This window comes from Phodopus roborovskii, unplaced genomic scaffold (genome assembly GCF_943737965.1).
Source record: "Phodopus roborovskii unplaced genomic scaffold, PHOROB, whole genome shotgun sequence".
NCBI lineage: Eukaryota > Metazoa > Chordata > Mammalia > Rodentia > Cricetidae > Phodopus > Phodopus roborovskii.
Window position 1 is genome coordinate 7116081 of NW_026126682.1, and position 26366 is coordinate 7142446.

The 26366-nt window shown below is 38.8% G+C and overlaps 1 protein-coding gene across 4 annotated transcripts in view; it reads left to right on the top strand.

Annotated features, from left to right (window-relative positions):
• Positions 1-26366, top strand: part of LOC127214182 (cyclin-dependent kinase 14) — a 294998-nt gene that overhangs the window by 116474 nt on the left and 152158 nt on the right. For all 4 annotated transcript variants that reach the window (XM_051174586.1, XM_051174587.1, XM_051174588.1 and 1 more), the window contains one exon: positions 14331-14576. In XM_051174586.1, the coding sequence (XP_051030543.1) occupies positions 14331-14576 (246 nt within the window). The remainder of the gene's footprint in view (positions 1-14330; positions 14577-26366) is intronic.

The window sequence follows — 26366 nt, forward strand, 5'->3', positions numbered from 1 at the left end:
TCATAGTAGCTGTTCTAGAATAGTTCTGTAATATCTAGCTTTCATTATTACCATTGTACCTCATCTAGAAACACTCAATTTACATCATTGCTTTCTAATAAGTACATTTTTACCAGGTCCCAGATCCTTCTCCAATTGCCTTCATTAGAGGGCATATATGAACACTTCTTAATTTTATAGGGTTGTAGAGGATAAAAGGAGGTTGTAAGAAGATGCTCCATTTCTCTGCTTGTCATCTGCCAGGCTTTGGGAGGGGTGTGTGTTCTAAAGACATTACCTTCTGTCCAATTGACAACCTATTTCAACCAGCAGCCAGTTCCTCAACGAAATGAGATCCTGATAAACACACTGGCAGGGAAATGCTTTTGGAAGCACTGACTTTGTTTCAGGTGGCAGACAAACAGCTGGGTATTTACATCCCACTGCTCTGCCTGTTCACCTGGGCCTGCCGAGTGCCCAATCACTATTGACTCTTCTCTGTTGTGGGAAAGGTACATAGAGCAGGTTTTCATGAAACCAGGGGATTTTATTATTAAAGGATCGCTATCAGGTTTATTATTGCTGAAGTTTTAGCTCTTCACAGTGGACGGACCAATTGTGAGGGCTGCATTGAAAGACACTTCCCTTTTTCTTTTCAAAGGCTCATTGTTCCCTGTGTTTCTCTTCAGGAGCTCTGTGTGGTTAGTGACCCACATATGATTCTGTGAAAATGGTGAGAGCTTCAGAAGCCAATCTTATAGTCACTGAATGTCCTATATTTTTTAGAATTCTTTGGTTGGATTTGTATTCAGATGGATTTTATTGGAAGATAAACATCACATTTTGAACATTGTAACATCACTCGACCATAATTGCTAAGTTGTTATCCAAGCATTAATAATACATCACATTTTTTTTATTAAAAATATGTTTGGTCCATGTGAAATGATATGAATTGTGTTTATTTTCTATGCTTTTCAGAATAGGATGATAGTATGGCATTTTTTTCTTCTTCAGGGAAGAATTTTTAAGGATTTATAATCTTAATTATTACAGTTGTTCATATAGTTGAAAAGAATTCAGTTCCTAATGAATCAGTCTTATCTCCAGTAGTGTATTCTTTTCAGCTCCCTTTGTTTAATGTTATTGAACGTTCCGGATGCTCTATCTTGCATGAGGGAAAGAATAGAGATGTATTTGAGAAGATAGAACTGGCCTGGTTCAGCACAAACAAGCTGCGGGCGATTCAGTGAAGCTCAGAAGAGAAACAACAGGATTCAGATGGCGCCTGGGACTGACCTTTGCACAGCCTTTCTGAGAGACGATGGCTTCTGGAGTCTCTGTGATGTCTTTTAAAAAGTGAAATTCAAACAGTTGCATTCCAGGACAGCAAAAACCCATCCTGGTTATGATAAAACATTGATTTCAAACTCAGTCCATTTTATTTGCTCTTAGAACTTCTGGAACTGCACATGGTCTCGGTTTTTAAATTGCCGTGGTTCATATTAGTCGCCTTGCCAGATTACTTCACTAATGCATAATGGAGAATCTTTTGAAAATACAAGGTGATTCACCTTTCTCAGGCAGTACCAAAGACAGAGCTTAATAAGGACCATATATGGTTTTTGAGAGAGGAGAAAAATGTCCTTTTGTGCAGGAATAGATTTCTTTTTGTGAAAGCTTCAAGGGAAAAGTGTCTTGATGAGGAAACTAAGGAGCTATGCATTGAGAACTTGTTGATATAGATTGTTTCCATGAGAATTTGCGCTCTACTTGTGGCAGCTGTGGGGATTTTGTAGGTACGTAGTACCTTCACTTTGTGGAATAGCAGGGCAGAGTTACTTCCTTTCCATGTGTAGAGTCTGATCATCACACAGGCTCCTTTTCTGGTCCCTCTGCTCAGTGGGGAAGCAGAGGTATCAGCTCTACCGTTTCAGCCCCCAACACTGGGTAACTCATATGGTCATCCCATGTGAATACTATTTCTTTAACTCTTTTTTTCATTTGATGGCTTTTTAACCATATAATTATCAAGCAGCAGTAAGAGAATTTGTATACACCTTATTTGACCTTTTAGAATACTTGATAATATTTTACTGAGACCAGTATTTGGGAGGTGTCACACTCAGTCTTCCATGTAACAGGAGTCAGAGCCCATTGAGTTTTTCCAGTCTGGCGAGTCCATACTGCAGAGGGCTCTCTCCACATGGCAGGGCTTGCTGTAGGGTAGGTACACTCTACTTTGTATACTTCCATGTTTTTAAACGTTCTTTTGTAGATCTAGGAGTAACTTCTTTCTAAACTATTTCCCTTCAATGATGCCAAATAAACCTTGGTAAATAAGCAAAGCACAGTTCTCTTGAGAAAAGTGTTAATGACATTAAAAAATAGTCATGATGTTAACATTGAATATAAATGTTCCTTTATTAGAAATGTCTAAGTGCATCAACCAATAGGCAGAGAGTACGCTGTAATGATCTGTGTATATTATCCATTCTCACCTACTCTTACTGCTTTTTTTTCAACTGGAGAATATTTATATACACATTGTCTGTATATTGTTAGAAAACTTTATTTTAGTGTTCAAAATAATAGTAATTATCTGAAATTGTCATCCTGTTTTGTGGGAAGTTTGAGCAAAAGTTTACCCAAAGAAATGGTAACATGCTTAGCATCCCTGTGGAATGAAGAAACTGAGACAAAATTTGTTTCTAAAGGAGTTGACTTCTCTCCCTTATTTGACCATAACAGCAGAATATATCATTACATCTAGAGGACATCTTGTTAAAAAATTCAGATTCTAATGTGGTAGGCCTGTGATGACCTGACAACCCAGGCAGGGCCATTCCTGCTGGTCTGTGAACACCAAGAGAATTAAAGAATATCCTAGATGAAATGTGAATCTGTGAATCCCTAAACATAATAACATGACTAAGACCTTATATAGGTCTCAAGTAGTGATAGAGGTGTTACTTTTACCCGCACTATGAGTCATCATTAAACCTTACTTTAAATTTATCGTACTTTAAAAATGAAGATACTAGAGTTTTATAAGTAGCCTGGAGTTTTATACGTGAGCCTGTAGACAAAATTATATTTCACAAAGGCTGCTGGAAACATACATACATACATATTCCCATTTGTCCTGCTTGTTGGAAATAAACATTGGAGCTCAGAAAGGTTATAACAAAATAATAATTCCGGAGGCAACATGACATGATGCAGTTTTTTCCATTTACATTCAGCTCTGTCGTTGCTGAAAGAATCAAATAAAATTAGGTCAGATCTAAAGAAACATGCCAGTAGAGAAATACATGTTTTATTACCATAAAGAAACTAAATGGCAACAAATCCTGATGAGGCAGGTAAAAAGAAGTCCTTATCTATGGTTGGTGCATCCATGATGGAAGTCAGGATAAGGGTTCCTCAAACTCACATCAGAACTTCATGTGATCCAGTTGTATCATTCCTAGGTGTGCATCTCTGGGAATCTGGAGTTAGTATTGCACAGAGGTACAGGTATGTCCACGATTATTGCAAGACTATCTGTGAAAGTCACGATGAAGAAGCCTATTACGAGGTATCAGTTGAAGAACAGATGAAGAACACATGGTATATATACAAAATGGAGTTCTACTGAGCCACGGAGAAGAATAAATTCATGTAATTTGCAGGAAAATGGATACAACTAGAGATCATTGCATTAAGTGAAATAAGTCAGGCTTAGAGCCACGAGAATCGCATTTCTTCCTTTCACATGCTGAACCCAGATTAAGGGGTGGAGAAGATATGAAAATAGAAGAGGACTGTTTGGAAAGAGAAAGGGGACCAGCAGGAAGGGGCTGGGCAGCATGGGTAATGGAGTGTGTGTAAACACATGTATGAAAATGTGATAATGCAACCCACTATTTTCTACAATTAATATATACAAAAAATGGTGGAAAAATAAATAGCATTTTAAAACAAGGTCACCTTGTGGGACATCAAATCCTGTTGATTAGGAATAAGATAGTGAAAGCATTTTCATTGACTTGAAAGCCCTCAACTCAGAGGGTGTCTCCTTTTAATTTAGTTTTTGAGGATCATTTTAACACAGCCTACTTTTAGTTAAAGGAAAAAGCTCATCATTGAGTAGTTATTGGCAGAGCATGTGTTTCCTGGCCATACAGTTTATCTTTTAGGACACTAAAGAAACAGAAAACATGGCTTATATGTGCTTAAGGTATGTACAGTTTGGGCCTGAAATATAATTATTACATGTGACAGATAACAACTAACTAAAAACAAAGACTTCCTGCTGTTCCAACCAAGTAAGTGAGAACAAGCTGAGTGTAGCTTATATAAGTATGTGACAGCAGCGGTTATTTATGATAGGCCTTGAAGCACAATCTAAAAGTGATATAGTTCACAGTAAAGTTATTTGTGGTTGCAGCAATGACATTGATACACCAGGCAGACCTTCTGTTTGACAGAACCAAGGTTGCAAAATGTTCTACAGTGTGAATTTCTACTCCATGCTTTATGTGATTGATTCCTTAGCCAGAGTGCTCATGCAGCTATCACTGAGAAATGATTCTATTATTTCAGAGTTAATAGAAATATGAGATCAGAAACACCAAAGTAGATGTTTATGGTGTATACCACCTTCATACTTTTTGAATCCTAAGTTGCTGAGGAGGAATTGCTTATAAAGCAAAACACAAAGAAAAGGGTACTTAAGGGAGTTTCTTTGCTTGGCACTTGATTGACTTAAAATCATTCACCAGTTATAACCTGGAGTCCAGTTTCATACTAGAGGCAGGATAGGTCAAAGAAATTGCTAAGTACAACAACTGTGCTATTTAGCAATTGAGAAGACAGAACTAGAGTGTTTAACAGGCTTATTCTGAGTTATGTATATTGGTAAATGCTGTTATGAAGATCTTGATTTTGGTAAAACAAGATGATAATATAATGTTCATACATATGTCACCATATCTACATGCAATTAACACACTATGTTTTTGTTCCATGTGTTCATAGAACCATCTTTATCGACATAGCTGCACAGACCATAGACTTGCAAACATACACTAATTGAGGATAAAAGAAACCACAACCAACAAGGGAGTGGATGCCATCCTTTTTAACCCCACAGTTTAAAATAAAAGACAAAGGTGGCTATCATAGGTTATTATTCCAGTGTCATTATATATTCCTTGTATTCCTCAGAATTCTATGTCTATCTTTTTAATAGCTGAAATGTTTTTTAAAGGAGGCTTTTTTGGTTTTATAATTTTTATAATTGAAATATTTTGGGGGGGATGTAATACTTTACATAAAAACTTATAAATGACTAAAGGTGATTTTTATTGGGAACAATTTTGAGAGAAGTTGTTGAGTAGGAGAAAATACTTACTCTTCCATAGGGGTAATGTACAGTGCAAACAACAAAACAGAATGATATTGTCAGGATCATGCTTATCTTAGAGTTTGCACTGGCTCTGTGATAGATACTCCCTTCATGAACATTAGACCATGACCCTGCTAGATACGTGGGGCATATTTGACACCAGTCAACTTGATGTTTCCGAAAGCCATTCTTTTTTTGGTTGCTGCTTTCCACTGTGAGTGTGGGATAAGTCAGTGGAAAGGTCACACTGGGATTTTAGAAACAGGCCAATCACCAGAAAAGGCCTGATTCAAAAGGACAATTTTCAACCTGAATGAATTCACTTTAACTGACTGCCAGCCTTAACCAAATTAAGTTGTGCTCTTTCACATCTCCTGCAGAGGCTTCAGTGGACAGTTGTCTAGTTTTTACATAGCTGCAAGCAAGAATTATAGGTCAAACTCTGCCTTTTGGAACCCCCAACACTGTTTGAATGTCTAATTTTTTTTCTTAAACCAATAAATTAGCAAACTTCTGCTAAGGATGAGCAGGCCAACACTATTAGAACCTAGAGCTGATATGATTAATGAGGTTAAATATGGAGCCAGTGAATACCTACTATGAGTATTCTGTTAAATTAACAAAGCAGTAAAATGACTCCCAATGGTACTGCTGTACCCACAAATGAGTGCATTGCTCACCCCTCATCAGAGAAGCTTCTTACAGTATATGGCAGTTAACACAGAGTCACAACTGGATAATGTGTAGAGAGTGAGAGATTTCGGAGTACTCAGCCCTGAATGGGATGTCTCTGTCACACTCTTCTCTTCAAGACTCAAGGCTCTATGCAGAAGAGGAGGTAGACTGTAAGAACTAGCAGTGGTGGACAGTTTTAAACAGCATTCTCCAGACACAACAGAGCAGATGCTCACACGAACTCACGGTGACATGACAGTAGGCACAAGACCTGCACAAGCTCAAGCCAGACAAAATCCCAACATGGTGAAGGGAAGTGAGCACAGTTTCCTGCCCCTAACCAATAAGCTGTTTGCAAATGGTAGCTGCTGGGAGAGGGAAAAATTAGTTTTCTTCTATGAGTGACACTGTGTTTATTAACATTCTTAGGAGTAGTTGACCAACACAAATTGGACTCTAGCTTTTGGTGACTTTTTTGTTTTTTATTTTTATCTTATTAGAAAGAACATGAAATTGATGGGAAGGGAAGCAGGGAGGAGATTGGAGGAAGTGGAGGATGGGAAAGAATATAGTATATGAAATTCTCAAAGAACAAATTAAAAAGCTTAGTGGGTCATACTTATTCAGATGAATATCTCTCTGTGCGTTTTCACCTCTCACCTAAATCAAAATTTTAAGTTCTGTTGAATTCACTGGAATAAAATAGTGTATTATGGTATTTGTGATTTCTTGCTTTTAAGTGTTTTCAAGTACCACAAGGCATCCCTGCTTATGTAACACTTGTCACTTCTGTTTTTAAATGAAGTGTGAAAAGCTGAAGCTAGAGAAAATATATCCTTAATTCCCATTAGTGCTGGTATGCCTTGTTCTCACACAGGGTGATGGTGTGTTTGTTTGCTGTGATTGGCCTTGGGCACATGTACCCACGATATTCTCTCCTGGCCTCATGATCTGAGCATACCTCTTTTAAACCATAGAAGACTCCTGTTTCTCATGACATCTGCTAGATTATTTCCTTTGACCTTTGAAGAAAAAGTAGTTTTGAGGGTTGTGAAATGAATATGAGACAAAATCATTGCCCTGTGGAAGAGACAGTCTATTGAGACTGTTAATTAAAAGGAAGCATTGCACTATAAATACACAAAATATGGCAGTCTAAATGCAGTCACTGAAGCTTAATAAAGCTTGTCTGTGATTGAATCATCAAGGGCCTCTGGACAGAGATGACTTTTTAGCACAGTTGTTGCTTCGGAGGAGGACCAGTGGCTTGGGAGGAGGACCATTGACGAAGTCTATGCAGCAAATGGTAACTGCTGATCTGTGGAATGGCCTAGGTCTCCTGTGCTTAGAACAGCTTTAGCCTTTAGTCTTTGTGCACGGCAAAGTACTCATATTATTAAAAATATGTGTAGCTAATACAATAAATTAAAAGTTAATTTGGAGCCGGAGAAATGGCTCAGTGGTTAAGAGTGCTTATTGCTCTTGCATAGGACCAGCATTTGGTTTCTAGCACCCATGTTGGGTGGCTCACAACAGCCAGTAACCAGCTCTGATGTGTCTGGCCTCTGTGGGTCCCCACATACAACATATGTATTTTCTCTCTGTCTCTCTCTTTTCTCTCTCACATACACATTTTCTCTGTCTCATACATGGACTCTTACGTCTCTCTTCTCCCCCACACATATATACATACATACTTAAATCTTTACAATTTTTCTTACTTGATATTTAATCTCTGATTACTGACTTAATCAAATTACCTACTTTCACATACTAATTTGCATAATTTTTGCATGTTTCATGTACTTTAAAGAACACAAGAATGAATATGATTGATGCATTTGTGCACATGTCCTGTTCTAAAACACCAGCACTATGGATTGGATTAATTTTATTTTTAAAGCCTGCTAAGCATTATAGATCACTTAGCTTGCCTTTCCAGGAAGTTTAGTAAAAATTCTTTCTTGTGTGTTTTTGGGATTTTGTTATCTTTACAGTTCCATAGTAGCATAGTTTGTAGAACCTTAGTTGTTGATCATTTGGAGTCTTGGTCTTGTATAAATTTGTGACTCCAACTGGAATCATGGAATGGAAGTCAAACTGCTTTCCTTTTTAGGGGTTATTTCACATATACAGTTCAAAGTTGACTTAGTTTAATAATTGCCTTCTACAAGTGGACATTCCATCAGTCTGTCTAACCAATGTGCATTTTGGAATATGCCACTTGGGAAACATTACCTGCCCTTCAGCATCCTGCACTACTGATATTGTCCTGGCCTGTTATTGTTATTCTTACTTTAGCAGCTTTGGTCATTTGAAATCATATTGAACTCATGCTTTTTCAGTAACTCATTTGATTTAAACACAATATTATGCTTCTTTTTGATGCTCTAATAAGCAACCACAATTTCATCAGTGGGAACTCTGTTAGGCCGATTCTTTTGTCCGGCTAACATTCTTCCTGATGTTTTAAAAATGTTCCTAGCTTTCCAGACAAATAGCTGGATGTTTCCTAGCCTCCATTTCGTTTTTCGTCTTTGATTCTTTTCTCCAACCCACCCCCGGCACTTATGTTCTGTGAGCTGTAATCTATTTTTTTTCAGTGGGAAGTATAACATCAGCCAGAATCCAGGCATGCAGTGATGATGACAGTGAAAGTTGGAAATGGATAAAATAGTTACTATTTATTGGGTTGGAGAAATTTATTTTGTTAGGTACAGGGTTCTGTCATTGAGCCTTCTTGTTTATGAGGTTATACCTTTAACCGTGGTTCTTACCTACTAACAGGTTATGGAAGGATTGACAGGAAGATGTGTGTGCAAGGGAGTAGCACCTGCACTTAGTCTGTCTTCCTTGCCTCTCCTTCTGCTGGGTCTGCGCTACTCAATGCCTTTATGCTAAGAGCCACTAGAATTTACTGCTTCCAGCAAGGAGTGGACACTGCTCTTGTTTCATCTTGCTGGGTCCTTTGCTGAACCAGAGTTCTTTAATTCAGGGTCTTTACAAGAGCATCAGGTGAGGGTGTGAAGGCAGCAGAGCGGTTCAGCCGGACCCAAGCTCGGCTTTCTGTTGTGCTCAGAGGCAGCAGACATGGTCAGATCATGTTTACGTTCCATGTCCTGAATACTGGAAACATGAAACCTGTCTAGAAGAGTAACTTGGTGTTTTGTGGAAAACCCAGTATACATTTCTTCCCTTCATGAAGATGCACACAGAGAAGGTGTGGGCACCGGTATGATTTGTGCCAGACTAAATTGTATATAAACTTAATTATGTGGAGAAACTTGTTCATAAGCTTTAGAGTACTTACACAGTTGTGGTTGATGCTGCTCAGTACAATAGTCAAGACAAGCATTGCTTATTTTGGCCTGGTTTTTGTTGTTGTTTGTTTGTTTTTTGTAAGTTTGTCTCAGGTATCAGAATGACTAAATGCACATAGTAGTCACATAGTAGTACCACAAAAGCAAGGGCTTATTTCATAGTGTCAATAGGGTGAAAGTCTGGGTGTGGCCTGGGGTTTCTTTGCTCATTGCTTTAACAGGCTGAAATCAGGTTGTTGTCTGGAGGGTGGCTTCACTTGCAGCGCAAGGTCTTCTTACTTGTCCACAGAGCTAGTTTTACTGTGTGTGAAGTATCATGGCCCCCATTTTCCTGAAAGTTGTCAGGAGACAGTGTTATCCTTATGGTTGCATAGCATACTTCTCATCATGTCATCACCATCTTTCAGGCCACTCAGCCTGAAGCTTTCTGACGTGTTTTACTTGGCTTTGAATGGCTCTCCTAGTTTTGGTTATCCCTACAGGTGATCTAATGTTTACATATAGGACAATATAGTTGCATGATATCACATCAGAGTTGCATGGAAAAGGGAGGGTATTAGTCAAAGTCAGGAGATACTAAGTACTGCTTTAGAATCCACATATTATAATGAGCTTCAGTTGAAGAATCTTGGTGATAGCTGTTCATGTACATATGTATTTATTATTCTGTAGCAGGGTTGTGCTTTTTAATGTGCTTTTTAAAATAATAGCTTTTGGATGAATGTTTGATGCCTCAGCTCTTTTGTATAAAACATATGATGATTAATATTTGGGTGAATATTTTGTATATGTCTTATTATAAGAAGACCTAACACAGTATTGTTGAAAAGGATGCAGTAACGTAGTGTGGCCCCTTCTTTCATCGACTTAGCTAAAGAATAGTTGAATCTCAGATGCTGGAGCATCAGCAATTAAAACACTTGTTGATCTCATAGGGAACCTGGGATGTCTCAGCATCTACTTGGTAGCTCACAAGTATTTGCAACCCTAGTTCCAGGGGCTCCAACAACATGTTCTGGCTTCTGTGGGCACCAAGCATGCATGTGGTACATATACATACATGCAGGCAAAATATGCATACATATAACTAAAACAAAACAAAACAAAATAACCTTAAAAAGAGAAGTAATTCTCTCATTACTCTCTCACATTATGTTCTGCTAGTAGGTGCCTGAAAACATGGTATTGCAGAACTATTATGGTATGCTGATTTATTTTAGATTCACTTGTGAACTGGAGTCTAAATCCAAAGAAATGTATTTTTTTTTCATTCCTTTGTCATTCTACTTAGATGGTTGTCAATTTTTAACTTTGTGTTTTAATTTTTATTAATTTTTTCATTGTTTTCTATTTTATTTCCATTTTGATATTGACTTGTTATTTAATTTTATGCTTAGTTTGGATTCCATCCATTCTTCTAAGTATCTGAAGTATCTTACAATTGACTCCCATGTAATGTCTTTATATTTCATCTTTTCTTTTCTATGTTCATTTGGTGTTATATATTTATGTACATGTATCTTATATGTATACACATATTAGTAATACATGTTTATGGATTTGTCTTAGACCCTCTTGTCTTTAGGGTTTAGTGACCCTTAAGGCTCATGTGTCTGTTGATTGACTCAGTGATGGTGATATTTTCTTATTTATTGCCTTCCTATTTTTAAAAAGAACACAAATCCTTGAAAACACTGATTGCATTTAGCATACTTATATTACTAGGTTTTGATCATGTGTAGAATATTCTATATTGTATATCTTCAGAGCTAGAGAGATGGCTCAGCAGTTAAGATCACTTGCTGCTCTTCCAGAGGATACATGTGTGGCTGCCAGCATCTGTGCTGATGGTTTACAATCATTTGTAACTCAGTGTCCTCTTTTGGCCTCTTGGGATACTACATAAATATCACACACACACACACACACACACACAAAGTCACACACAAAGAGTCAGACACATATACAGGTACATAAAAAACATAAACAACAAGAAACCCCAAACTACCAAATATTCTCAGCACCTCTGAGGAATGCTACAAAGGTTCTGCCTCACTTGGTTTAATTATAATTCATCCTATACTTAACAATGGTCTCATATTCTTATGTATTTATTTATTCTTATTTTATATGTCGATCCCAGTTCTCTCCCTCCCTTTTTTTCTCCCTCCCTCCTGTGCACCCCTATCCCATCCCATCCCATCCCCCCATTCCACAGGGAGGGTGATGCCTTCCAGAAGGGGTCAACAAAATCTGTCAAGTCATTTGGAATAGGGACTAGGCCCTCCTTCCTGCCTCTAGGTTAAGGGAGTATCCCTCCATGGGGAATGTGCTCCCAAAGTCCTTTTGTGCTCCAGGGATATATCCTGATTCCACTGTCAGAGGTCCCTTAGACTGCCCAGGCATTCTAACTGAGACCTATGTTCAGGGGTTCAGAGTCAGTCCCATGCTGGATTCCCAGCTATCAGTCTGGGGCCCCATGGCTTCTCTTTGTTCAGGTCATCTGTCTCTATGTGTTTCTGTAGCCTGGTCTTGTCCTCCCTCTCTGCATCTGGATTCCAGTTTGGCTCAGTGTTTAGTTGTGGGTGTCTGCTTTTGTTTCCATCAGCTACTAGATGAGGACTCTATGATGGTGGATAAGTCAGTCATCAATCTCATTATCAGGGAAGGGCATTTATGGTAGGCTTTTCACTGTTGCTTAAATTGTTAGTTGGGGTCAGTCTTGTAGGTCTCTGGGTATTTCTCTAGAGACAGTTTTCTCTTGAAACCTATAATGGTTCCCTCTTTTATGGTATCTCTCTTTCTTTTTATTTTTCTCTCATCTATTCCTCCCCTGACTCAATATTTCTAATCCCAGGTGCTTTCCTCTCCACCCCTTCTCTTTCTTCTAGTTCCCTCTCCACTCACTGCCCCCCCCACTCCCAATATATTCCTTTCCCCTTCTGTGAGGGACCTTGTATGAATCTCTTAGATTCCTCCTTGTAACCTAGTTTCTCTGGCAGTGTGCATTATAGGCTGGTAATCCTTTGGTCTATGTCTAAAATCCATATATGAGTGAGTACATACCATATTCCTCTTTATGTGACTGGGTTACCTCATTCGGGATGGTTTCTTCAAGTTCCAATCATTTGCCTGAGAATTTCAAGATTTCCCCCCTCTCCCACCCCCCGCAGAGTACTATTCCATTATGTAAATGTGCCACATCTTCTTTATTCACTCTTCAGTTGAGGGGCATCTAGGTTGCTTACAGGTTCTTGCTATTACAAATACAATGGTGGCAAATTCTTGAGACAGGGTGGATGCAAAATATTAAGTTAATTTTTATTTTCTAAAGCTTTACATATTTTGTTTATTTTATACACACATTTAACTTATTTCTTATCATATAAATTTGCATACTTATTGCATAATTCAAATAAAAGTTTATAAATTTAATATTAGCTTTACTTGTATCTGCAGATATCTGATATTGTGCTTGAGTTTTTCCCCCACTGTCCTTATACACCCTCTGAAACATTGAAGCCCACAGCTGTATCTGTGTCTCTGTTTACATCAGTGTATGTATATCCATATACATAGAGACAATTATTCTCTTAATGAACTCAACCTGTATGTTATTTTAAAAGTTGATCTTTAACAATATGAGCTTTTATTAAATGTTTTCCAGTGTTTCTCATTTGATAGCATATAGGGATGCAGTAACTGTTTAGGAAAAGGTGTAGAAGCAGTTCCATTCAGAGTAATCATTCTTTAGAGAGGAGAGAGAACCTGGTGTGCAGCTTTCTTGTTCTTGTGACCTGAAACCAGGGGAGATTTTCTTGCATCACAGGTTTCCCCAGTCCAGCCTTGAACCAGTGCAGTGTTGTTCAGGGGCCTGTGCTGAGGCAGTGCCACAGTTAAGCTGAACAGTAGAGTCAGCCAAGATGCTCATGTTGAGATTGCTGAAAATCATACTGAGAGCAAGAGCAAGCTTAGAGAGAGGAGGCAGGGGAGGGGGGCGGGGAGGTTATGGTGAAGAGTCCAGAAATTAAGGAAACACACATAACAAATGGCCTAACTTCCTTCTGCTGGGCCCCACCTCCTAACACTTTACCTCACAGTGATGTTCAGGGTTGGGACCACTGAGCCCTCAACATGTGGCTTTTGGGGGCCACCTAAGATCCTTACACGAAAGCTAGAGGTTTCCAGTAGACGACTCCAGTGTTCCCAGAGTAGGGAGAATGAAAGTTGGAACGCAGTGTGGTAAATGGGAACAAAACACAACAGACTGAAGTGAAATCTGAGCATGAGAGAGTGACTGTGGGCGTTGGTGTTGGGCGGGAAACAGGTCAGTAAGGTAAGGCAAACAACAGGAAAACGGTGTCACCCGGTGTTTCACTGAAAGTGTAATTTCTTAGCTTTGAAATAGAAAGGAAAAAAGGCACAAGTGTCCTCACTACTTACCACCTAACTACTGTTTTCACTCCACTTGATACTAAGTCCAGATGGGGCAGATTTTTCAACCTGAGTCTTCAGACGTAAACCTTTCAAACAAAGTAACCCCCTTCCTCCTTACAGCTTCTGTCCATCCCAAGGGAGCCAACTGTGTGTTTTGTTGCCTTTCTTTTTAAATGAAGTTGGCTTATCCACTCTTTTGATGATTTAGAAATATCCACTTGCAGTCAGATGATAAAACCTGAGACAGAGTTCAGAACTTTGTAGGATACGTGACCTGGCCTGTGCCATAAGGTGTTTTATGTATTTATTTTTGTTTTGTTTTGTTTTTTTATAGATAAAATTTTCTTTTTTTTCCTTTTAAAGTGTAAGCTGTAAAGTGTACACAGAATAGTTATAAGGAATTTCCTGTGTAGTGAGTATATCTCATAAAAGTGGGCTTTTGGGGGTATTTCCTGAAATTGAAATGAGCATTGGAAAGATTGATGTATTCAGTGAAGAGTCTTCATGTCGTTTCTTTTGTTTTCCAGATATGTGTCACAAAGATGTCTACACGGAACTGCCAGGGGATGGATTCGGTGATCAAGCACCTGGACACAATCCCTGAGGATAAAAAAGTCAGAGTTCAGAGAACACAGAGCACCTTTGACCCATTTGAGAAGCCTGCCAATCAAGTAAAAAGGGTGCACTCTGAGAACAATGCTTGCATTAATTTTAAGTCCTCCTCCGCTGGCAAAGAGTCCCCTAAAGTTCGGCGGCACTCCAGCCCCAGCTCGGTAAGTGCCCCACCTTCCTGTATCGTGGGTAAACAGAAGTACTGGCCTTCAGCATAGCTGTACACACTGTGGATGACAGCAAGCGGTGTTAGCAGTGGGTTTTATGCATTGTCTCCCAGGGTGGTTGAGTATTTTGGAACAGAGAAAGATATACACAGACTCTTGAGTGAAGAGTACCCAGCAAGCCAATGAATGAAATAATTTTACTTATTTTTAGAAACAAACAAACAAACAAACAAAAAAAACCCACCCTTTTCTTCTTTTAAAAATAAGATTGGAGTTAGATAAATTTATCATTAGAAGTCCTTTGTATTTCACCCTCTTAAGAGATGTTTGTGAACTTTTCTGTGCTTGTGAGAATTCTTCTAAGCTGGCAGATTCATGAAGCATTTCACTTCAAGAATGAGTGCTGTTCACGAGTGATCTCCATTTCCTTCCAATGGAATAAATACTATAGAATTTAACGCATAGTATCGATCCTCAGAGGGAAAGGCCATTCATTTTTAGGAAATCCTAAGCTCTAAACCAAGGCAGTTCTTGCCTTTTGATCAAGATGCTTATCTCAGTCTGAGTGTAACAGAATCCAGCAGACTGGGTGGCTTCAGAAAGAGAAATGTACCATTCATCTAGAGCTGTGAAAACTTCAATCAGGATTCTGGCAATAATGCTGCTTGCTGCTGGTGGCCAGGACACTGATCTCACTCATGAGGGCAGTAACCATCTGAGTTCATTGCCTTATCCAGATGTCACCCTGTCTAAGTGTGGCTTCAGGGAGATGGGGTATTTTCAACATTCAGCATATAGAGAGGCATTCTCATTCAGGATGTCTGCCACCTTTCACTTACAAAGTTGTGGTTAGAACTCATACTTTCAAGACAGGCACTTATTGTTGTAAAAATATCCTTTGATCCTTTGAAATGGAATAATTTTCTGACTTAACCGACACTTGAATCTTTTGATATTGATGCCCTAAGAGTTTAAAAAGCAAAAGGGAGTTGTTAAGGGGACTTGGATTCTGTTATCTTGCCAAAAACACATGTCATTTGACAAATGTTGAGTTCAAAGTTTTAATGGGAACAGACCCAGAAATACCACTTAATTGCTCCAATAGTATTGGCACTTAAGTTTAATTAAGTTTTATGCTACTGAACAAATCCAGTGTCAATAAATAGAAGTAAATATTATTGCAACTCCTGTGAAACTTGGTTGTGTATCCCCCAAATCCTCGCCTGTGATCGTTATGTGTTACTGTAAGGTAGGATTTGCCTGTGTCACAGCTCTGCCATTAGCTTCCCAGAGAACCCTCAGATTTAGTATTATGTAAAAGATATTAAAGAGTTCTTGAGAGTTCTCCTTGTTTCCTAGCTACTTCGGGGTTGTGGATTATAGGCTGGTTATCCTTTGCTTTATGTCTATGTCCACTTATGAACATGTTTTTCTTTCTGTGACTGGGTTACCCCACTCAGGATGGTTTCTTCTAGTTCCATCCATTTCCCCATGAATTTTAGTATGTCATTGTTTTTTACTGATGAGTAATACTCCATTGTGTAAATGTACATTTTATTTATCCATTCTTTGGTTGAGGTCATATAGGTTGCTTCCAGGTTCTGGCTATTACAAATGATGCTGCTATGAACATAGCTGAACAAATGTCTTATGGTAAGAATATGCATCATTTCGGTATATGCCTAAGAGTGGGATTGCTGGATCTTGAGTTAGACTGATTCCCATTTTCCTGAGAAACCTCCCTACTGATTTCCAATATGGCTGTACAAGTTTGCACTCCCACCAGCAATGGAGGAGTGTTCTCCTTTCTCTACTTCCTCTCCAGCATGAGCTGTAATTGGTGTTTTTAATTCTAGCAATTCTGGCAGGAGTAATATGGTATCTCAGAGTTGTTTTGATTTGCATTTCCCTGATAGCTAAAGATGTTGAACAATTTCTTAGTGCCTTTTGGCCATTTGACCCTAAGTGAGACATGCATTGATCCCCCCACCCCCACCATTTTCTGGTATCTTCTTTAATTTCTTTGTTTAGAGCCACAAAGTTCTTGTTATATAGATCTTTTACTTGTTTGGTAAGCGTTTCACCAAGATACTTTATGTTGCTTGTGGCTATTGTAAAGGGTGATGTTTCTCTGATTTCTTTCTCTGTCTCTTTGTCGTCTGAAAAAAGTAGGGCTACTGAGTTTTTTGAGTTTATCTTGTATCCTCCTAGTTTGCTGAAGGTGTTTATTAGCTGTAGGAGTTCCCTGGTAGAGTTTATTGGGTCGCTTATGTAAACTATCATATCATCTGCAAATAGAGACATTTTGACTTCTTCCTTTCCAATTTGGATCCCCTTGATCACCTTTTGTTGTCTTATAGCATTAGCTAGAACTTCTAGTACGATATTGAAGAGACATGGAGAGAGAGGGCAGCCTTGTCTTGTTCCTAATTTTAGAGGAATTGGCTTAAGTTTCTCTCCATTCAATTTGATGTTGGCAGTTGGTTTGCTGTATATTGCTCTTATTATGTTTAGGTATGTTCCTGCTATCCCTGACCTCTCCAAGACCTTTGTCATGAAAGGGTGTTGAATTTTGTCAAAGGCTTTTTCAGCATCTAGGGAGATAATCATATGGTTTTTCTTTTTTCAGTTTGTTTACATGGTAGATCACGTTGATAGATTTTCGTATGTTAAACCATCCCTGCATTCTAGGGATGAAGCCTCCTTGGTCATGGTGGATGACTTCTCTGATGTATTCTTGAAATCGGTTTGCCAGTATTTTATGGAGTATTTTTGCATCGATGTTCATCAGTGATATTGGTCTGTAGTTTTCTTTCTTAGTTGTGTCTTTGTGAAGCTTTGGTACCAAGGTTATTGTGGCCTCAGAAAAAGAGTTTAACAATGAACCTTCTGTTTCTATTTTGTGGAACAGTTTGAGGAATAGTGGTATTAGTTCTTCCTTGAATGTCTGGTAGAATTCTGCACTGAATCCATCTGGCCCTGGACTTTTTTTGGTTGGAAGGCTTTTGATGACTGCTTCTATTTCATTGCTGGTTATAGGTCTATTTAAGTTGTTTGTCTGTTCTTGATTTCATTTTGGTAAGTGATAGTTATTTGTCCATTTCCTTTGAATTTTCAATTTTTGTGGAATACAGATTTTCAAAGTATGACCTGAAAATTGTCTGGATTTCCTCTGTGTCCGTTGTTATGTTTCCCTTTTAGTTTCTGATTTTGTTAATTTGCATGTTCTGACTCTGCTTTTTCGTTAATTTGGATAAAGGTTTGTCTATCTTGCTGATTTTCTCAAAAAACCAACTCTTTGTTGCATTGATTTTTTGTATTGTTTTCCTAGTTTCTATTTTGTTTATTTCAGCCCTCAAGTTGATTATTTCCTGGCATCTACTCCTACGGGCTGAGCTTACTTCTCTCTGTTCTAAGGCTTTCAGTTGCGCTGTTAATTCTCTTATGTGACTATCCTCTGTTTTCTTCATATGGGCACATAGTGCAATGAACTTCCCTTGTAGCACTGCTTTCAAGGTGTCCCATAAGTTCAGGTATGTTGTGTCCTCATTCTTGTTGAATATCAGAAAGTCCTTAATTTCTTTCTTTATTTCTTCTTTGACTGCACATTGTTCAGTTTCCATGAGTTTTCAGGATTTCTGCTATTTGTGTTGTTGTTGAATTCCAATTTTAAAGCATGGTGGTCCGATAAGATACAGGGGACTATTCCTATTCTCTTGTATCTGTTGAGGTTTGTTATGCCACCTAGTATGTGGTCGATTTTAGAGAAGGTTCCATGTGGAGCAGAGAAGGAAATATATTCTTTTGTCTTTGGATGGAATGTTCTATAGATGTCTGTTAACCCCAGTTGAGACATAATTTCTGCTAGTTCTTTTGTTTCTTTGTTGAGTTTCTGATTTGTGGTCCTGTCTAATGTTGAGAGTGGTGTGTTAAGTCTCCCACTATAAGTGTGTGAGGTTTTATATGAGCTTTGAGTTTTAGTAGTGTTTCTTTTATGAATGTGGGTGACTTTGTATTAGGGGCATAGATGTTCAGAACTGAGACTTTGTGTTGATGAATTTCTCCTGCGATGAATACGAAATGACTGTCTTCATCTCTTTTGATTAATTTTGGTTTGAAGTCTAACTTGTTAGATATTAGGATAGCTACTCCTGCTTGCTTCTTGGTTCGATTTGATTGGAATATCTTTTCCCAACCCTTTACCTTGAGGTAATGTCTATCTTTAAAGCCTAGATGTGTTTCTTGTATGCAGCAGAAGTATGGATTCTGTCTTCGTATCCATTCTGTGGGCTTGTGTGTTTTTTTAGGTGAGTTAAGACCATTAATGTTGAGGGTGAGTAAGGACCATTGATTGTTGATGCTTGTTTGATTTAGGTTTGTTGTTGGCAGTGGTATTGTGAATATATTAGGTCTTCTTTATTCTTGGTTTCTGGTGTAGTTGGATTATCTGTTGCCCACATTTTTGTGGGCGTAGTTACCTTCCTTGGGTTGGAGTTTTCCTTCCAATATTTTCTATAAGGCTGGATTTGTAGATACGTATTGGGAAAATCTGGTATTGTCATTAAATATGTTGTTTTCTCCATCTATAGTGATTGGGGGTTTTGCTGGATATAGTAGCCTAGGCTGGTATCTGTGTCAGGATCTTCTGGCCTTGAGGCTTTCCATGGAGAAGTCAGGTGTAATTTTGATAGGTCTGCCTTTATATGTTGTTACCTGTCCTTTTTCCTTTGGTGCTCTTAATATTCTTTCTTTATTCTGTATGCTAGGTCTTTTGATTATTATATGTCGAGGGGTCTTTCTTCTTTGGTCCAGCCTATTTGGGGTTCGGTATGCTTCTTGTGCTTTCATGGGCATGTCCTTCTTCAGATTGGGAAAGTTTTCCTTGATGATTTTGTTGAATATGCTTTCAGCACCTTTGAGCTGGGTTTCCTCACCTTCCTCTATGCCTATTATTCTTAGGTTTGGCCTTTTCATGGTGTCCCACATTTCCTGGATGTTTTGTGTTAAGGATTTGTTGGATTTATGATTTTCTTTGGTTGATGAATCTATTTCTTCTAATTTATCTTCTGCGCCTGAGATTCTCTCTTCGATCTCTTGAATTCTGTTGGTTATGCTTGTGTCTGTAGTTCCTGATTTTTTGCCCAGTTTTTCTATTTCCAGCATTTCTTAGGTTTGTGTTGCCTTTATTTTCTCTATTTCAGTTTTCAAGTCTTGAACTGTTTCCTTCAACTGCTTATTTGTTTTTTCTTGGCTTTCTGTACTCTCTTTGCTTTCCTTAAGGAATTTGTTCACTTCTTCCACTTTTTTGGTTTTTATTTTTTTTCCTCCATTTCTTTAAGGATTTTTCTCACATCTTCTTTGAGGGCCTCTATCATTTTTATGACAGAAATTTTTAAGTTGTTCCCTTCTGCTTCCTCTGCTTTGTTGTTGTGTTCCATTCTAGTTGGTGTAGATTTCCTAGATTCTGGTGGTGTCATGCTTATCTTTCTGTTGTTAGGTGTTTTCTTGTATTGCCGTCTTCCCATAGCTTCTTCCAGTAGGTGTTGGGGTCTCCCCCTCTCTCTATGGTACTTCCCCAGTGGGCTTATGTGGGTCAGAGATTCAATATCTGTAGCTCTGGGTGTTCCAAGCTCTATAGGAGGTCTCTCATCAGACAGGGACCCAGGGATGGGGTCACGGCTAGGATCCAGTAGAAGATGCCACTAGCCAATGGCTCTAGCCAATGGCTGGTGGAGGAGGACACAGGCTGAGCTGAAACTTGAGAAGTTTCTGCATGATAGTCTGATCTCACTGGAAATTGGGACTCTCCAGCTAAGGCCTCTTTCTTTAGCAGAGACCCTGCTTTAGGGGGCCCCGGGGGGGGGGGACTCAGAGTGTACCCACAGAGATAGGCGGATCTCTGGGAGGAGCCCGGGACTCCAGCAGAGGACTGGAGGTGGGGTCAGAGACCAAGCAGGTGGAAATTATGGGCGGTCCCATGTGGATAGGCAGGTCTCCTTTGTTCAGAGTTGCTCTGAGAAGTCTCCGAAGTAGAGTGGACTGTTGGCTCCACCCTCTGTCCCAGTACTCAACCAGAGCAGTGGGACAGTGGGCAGGGCAGGGCACAGGGTAGGGGGTGACAGGCTCGTGGTGGGGATGGGTGGGGGTGTATCAGAGCTCCAGGGGTACTCTCGATGGGGACAGGACACAGGAGCAGCGGGATCAGGGGCCAACCCAGGGAGTTCGGGGGGAGGGGGGAGAGGTTGTAGAGGAGAGACCACCCCGATTGGGCCCAGACTTACCTCTAGCCAATGGCTGGTGGAAGAGGACAAAAGCTGAGCTGAAACTTGGGAAGGTTTTGCAGGATAGTCGGATCTCACTGGAAACTGGGACCCTCCAGCTGAGGCCTCTTTCTTTAGCAGAGGCCTCGGTCATGCAGTTTTAAAGTCAGTGCATATATCATAATATAAACATTAACAATGTGCTTTGGATACTAATTTATAAATTTTTAATAAGGAATTAGCTGAAATATAAAATCCTGGTCAAGGAAATCTGGGACCCACCTGTTTAATGCACTTGGTATTTCTATTTCCTCATGAAGTATTTTTTTCTTATTGTAATAGTATTGAGTATAGCTTCAGAGGTCAAGTATGATTGAATTAGTCAGATGGTAATTCCATAGGTTTTGAAACTCACCATGTATTAGAGAAACTGGTAGAGTAAAACCAGACCAGTAGATAATATCTCCAGCAAGCATACAGCATCTCTATGCAGCTCTGGGTCATAGTGAGTGGACAGACTGTGAACAGTATCAAGAACTGAGCAGCTGAGGGCCTAGAAGTTCTTACCAGGGATATGTGGTTGGTCACTGAGAATCCTGCACTGCACTGACACCTCAAAGGCAAACTCAATGGCTCCTGTGAGTGGGGGAGAGCAAGGAGAGTGTCAGAAGTCTCAGGGTTTGTAGGTAGTTTCTCATTGTTCTTTTGGGTCTTCTCTAAATCACAAATTGAGGCACTTTCTTGTGCTATGTAGAAAGTATTGGAATGAATTCCACACAGGCTATATTCAATAGGTCCCAGGAAGAAGTGACAGAGGCAAGCAGAATTTAGGGATAGCTAGTGATTTATAGGATAATAAGGAATACAAAGATAATTTCCCACTTATATTTTTATCTACAAATACAATACATTTATCTAACATTTTAAACTAACATTAGTATGTAGCATTTGACAATATATTACTCCTAATACAGAAAATGAAGTGTACTGTGATTGACTTTCTAACTTTTATTACTCATAATTGCACTTTTTTTTCATTTGTCCTTAACTAGCAAGATTAGTAACACAGTTTCACCTTCAGTAGCAATTTGTTAGCTTGATTACTTTATACCTGTGACAATCACAGGAAATTATAACCTACTAAAACCATGTGCACAGGGTCATGTTATTTTTGAAGGCATTTGATAATATGGCAGTGATGCTAAATCCAAGAAAAGTACCCTTACCCTGACACAGCAGCATTAATTTGTACTTCACCTCATCATTATTTCAAAATATTGCTTAGTTAGAATTGTCTCTAGCAGTGGAGTTAAGAATAAAAGATGACTTGATGAAGTGTGGCATTTCATCTACTGTTACAATGCAGAAATGATTATCCCTTACACATATTGTGGCAGAAACTATTTTAAAATGCCACACCTTGGAATGAGGATGTGACTCAGTGGTAGAACACTTGTCTATCATGGGTAGACAATCCTCATGTTCAATCTCCAGTATTGCACAAAAACAAAACACAACACAAAACCAGAAACTAAAACAACTGAAAACTTTAATCACATCTTCATTTCTTATATATGTTTGTGTTCGTGTGTGTTTTTTTCTGTGTGTGTGTGTGTGTGTTCGGTATAGGCTGCTATATGTTAGGAACAATGCACGAGGTCCAGGAATCAATAAAGCCTTCGTATCTGTATCTGTCATACTAGTCCATACTTGTGATGCCCCCACCCCCAGACCATAGCATGCTTAAATTCAGGAATATTGTAAAGAATAAAATATTATAGTAATTAACATTTAAAAAAGATATTTGATAGTTTTTCCCAGCATTTTTTTAGTGCCTACTTTCTCCATAGTATTTAATAGTGTTTAATGCTATTACTGACATGATTAGCCTTTCCTGTCACCTTCAAGACAGCCCATCACTACTCTCTTACCAGCTATAGCTTTTGGGAGGACTGTAGGTAGATGCTTTTCTTGATGGTTCAAGTTAGAAGGCATTCATTGAGTTGGGCTGACATCTGCTTAGCCCAAACAGAGCTTATTTTCGGAAATTTCATATTTAGGTTAGGTTTTTCCATATATTCTACAAGCTGCTATAGATTTACATCTTTCCATACCATGAAAATCTTCATGCCATGATAGGTAGTGCTAAATCTGGAGAGAGAGGAGTGTAAGGGTTTGCAGTGAGAGTCCTCACATACTCCTTCTGGGGTCATGTCCTCTTGGCCTTCTGTTGAGAGTGAAAAATCCCCCCCACAGACCAAGCCTCTTTGTCAGCTTATTTCCATACATGGTATTTGGGTCTATACCTTCATCCAGCATTTAGATACTCTTTGCAATTTAGTTGTCTGTTCACTGTGAATTACCTTAATGATGGAGTAAAATTGCTGAGAGATAGAGCCTGTTCTGGGCCTCAAGGAAAAACAAAGACTGGAGTAAAGCTTGAATCTTTGTTATGAGGTCACAGAATTCTGATTAAACCCTTTGCCTCCCTCATTTGAATACTCATAAGGTACATAGAGTACTGCAGCAATCCTTAATTGCAGTTAATGGTGGTATGGTCCTGATCTTATGGCTGCTCGACTAAGGCCATGTTTTGAAGGCTTGGTTGCTATCCATGCTTCATGAAGTAGGACCCAGGGGAGCAAAATTGCATCAATGTGGATGTGTCCATAAGGGGTATTATTGAACACATCCTTTTTCTCCTGTCTCCCACATTTCTGCCTTTCCTTTCTCCTCCTTCTCTTCTCTCTTCCTTCTCTTTCCCTTCCTTCCTCTCTTTCATCCTCCTTCCCTTCTCCTGCCTCCATTCCAACTGCTATGGGGTAACCAGACCTTCTTCTATATGTTCCTGTCATTTGGTACTGGGTCATCACAGTCTAAAACCAATGGAGTCAGGTGACCATGGACTGAAATCATGAGTCCAAATAAACCTTTTCTCTTGTGATTTGAGTATCTTAGATATGTTGTCAGGAAGTGTGGAGCACCCATCAACACATGGGGCTCTCAGCCTTAAACAGAAAGTTCTTACTGAGAATGGGAATCAGTCCTCAGTAAAGTCAATGTGGAACTGTGGCTGCATTGTTGGGATATACATTACAGGGTACTCATACAGTGTGTAATGATACAGTTTAAACACCCATCTCTATTCTAGGAATAAGATTTCAGTTAAGATAGAGCTAAGTGCAATTGAATATTTCCCCCATTTGGGTGAAAGTTCAATCTATGGGACTATTTTACTAGTGTAGTCGTAATAAAGGAAAACTATTTCAGTTCTTATCAATTTATTTTAATTATAGTTCTGGGAGTTGCTACAGAATCTTAGATAAGTTTTGTTATTTTTCCAGCCTTTACATGTTCATGTCCAAATGCGATGTGTAATAGAGTGTGATAGAATTAATCTTACGATGGATTTATTGGTTTTAAATTTCGGTAATAAAAGCCAAAGGCTAAAGAGTAACCCTTCAGAGTTTTTGGTATTTTTTACTGCTATTCAAACAATGAAGTAGAACTGTTAAGGTCCCGCTTTGTGAGTGGCAGGGTGGCAAGCACTGTTCAGCTGCAGCATCTGCACTTTCCATTACCCAGACCAATGTTCCCCTCCAGTGATCCAGACAATTGACAGCCCTTTGCACTCTTATTCTGTTTTTGAAAAATGTATTAGCATTATCTCATTAAATTCAATGTCTCCATGGAGTGTGTGTTAGCAATTGCATATTAGTTGTCTGTATTTCCAAGTCACCATGGTGCTTTCAAGCGTGCATTCTAAGTAGAGAAGTGATAAGAAGAAAATGGTTGTCCCATAAGGCTGTTTTCATCCATTCATGCACCTGAGGTCACAGAGCCAAAGCTAATGCTCAGGGTTGAGTGCATCTTAGTAAATGCTAGTGTCTTCATTTAAACACAATAGCATAATAAAGTTGTGTGAAGAAAGGCAAATGAGAGACCTGATCTTTAATTTTAAGACAGGACGCTCCCTCCTCCCCCATGCATTATTCTTGGTTTTGTTCATTTGCTAGGAGGGATTTTACTCTTGGCCTCTTTAAATACATAACATTTGGATTCCTTATTCATATGCATGGTAATTGCACATCAAACTACTTTCCTTGCTTAAAATAGGGTCTCATTTGTAAGAATCTAATCCTCATAGCTTAGCTGGTTCATACGGTTCCCGTTCCAAGAACCATTCTTTCCTAGACCAGAACCATTTTGAGAAAGGAATCATATGCCTTTGATTTGTCTTAGGAAGACTGTGATTGATCTGCAAATTATAGTGTATTTCCACAATGTCTACATATCAGTTCCACAGGGCAAATAACTGATTTTTTGTTTTACTGCAAAACTCAGCAAAGTATTTATATTCTACCATTGCAGTGTAAATAGAATATACGTTAACCACAACATTTTAAAATTTTGTTCATTCAGTTTTTAAGTAGTGTCACTATGTCTTATTTGAAAGCAATTGCATATTTAAGCAGATTATGAAGAGTGAAACATGTAATGTTTAATCAGCTATTTATATCCCTCCCAAGAGAGGAAAAATTGCTGTCTTCCATTCTTCCATTAGTTCATGTGTCCTTGTACTTGCTGTCACTCTGCAATAGCCATGTAGGCCCTGATAATAGCGAAGGGGTGGTTTTCTCAAGCTACCTTTTCCTTAGCTTAAATTCATTCTTAAAGGAGCACAAAAACAAATGTGAAGGTTTTTCACGCCGATTTGGAATAATTTAGAGAGGAACTGTGAACACAATATTTTCTCCATTGAAGATCATTTTTACTGAAATTTAACATAGGTTTTAAAATTTCTGTTTAGATCTTGGGCTCAGGAGGGTGATGGTGAAAGTGCGACATTCGCAAGCTGTTTCCTGGCGATGATAAATGAGTGAGAACATAACCCACACAGGACTAGTCAAGCAGTTCTGAATGCAAATGTCCATTAAATTTTACTTGGTTCTTATGTGTTTTTTTGAGGAAAGAAAAAGTAGAAAACCCTTCAGTGTAATGTGTAATTTAACATATGTGGAAACAAAATCTCATTAAAAAAACTCTTGGATCTCCTCAAACATCCCTATCTATGTTAAAATGTGAAGTATATTTGTCTATCACCAAGCTGTCTCTTTTTTTTTTGGTCTGGCCTGCATTGCCCACCCTTCAATCTCTATGTTGATATTCTAAACCACAGTACCTCAGACCCTATTTGCAGATAAGATCCTTGAAGAGGTGATACAGTCACTGGGGTGGTTCCTCTGACTGATGTTTTTATGAACCAAAGGAGGGACACTACAGAAATAATGCAGGAAGAGGATGCCAGCCAGAGAGAGGCCTCAACAGAAACCAAACTGCTATCACCACCATCTTGATCTGCTGGCTTCCATATTTGGAAAATTCCCTTTTTTTTTTTTTTTTTTTTTTTTTTTTTTTGTTATTGACACTACTCTACTCAAGCTGCAGCATTTTGACAACTTTAGGGAACTGATCTATATTTAGAAAATAATTTGTTATCAATTAGGGTGTTTTCTTATAATAT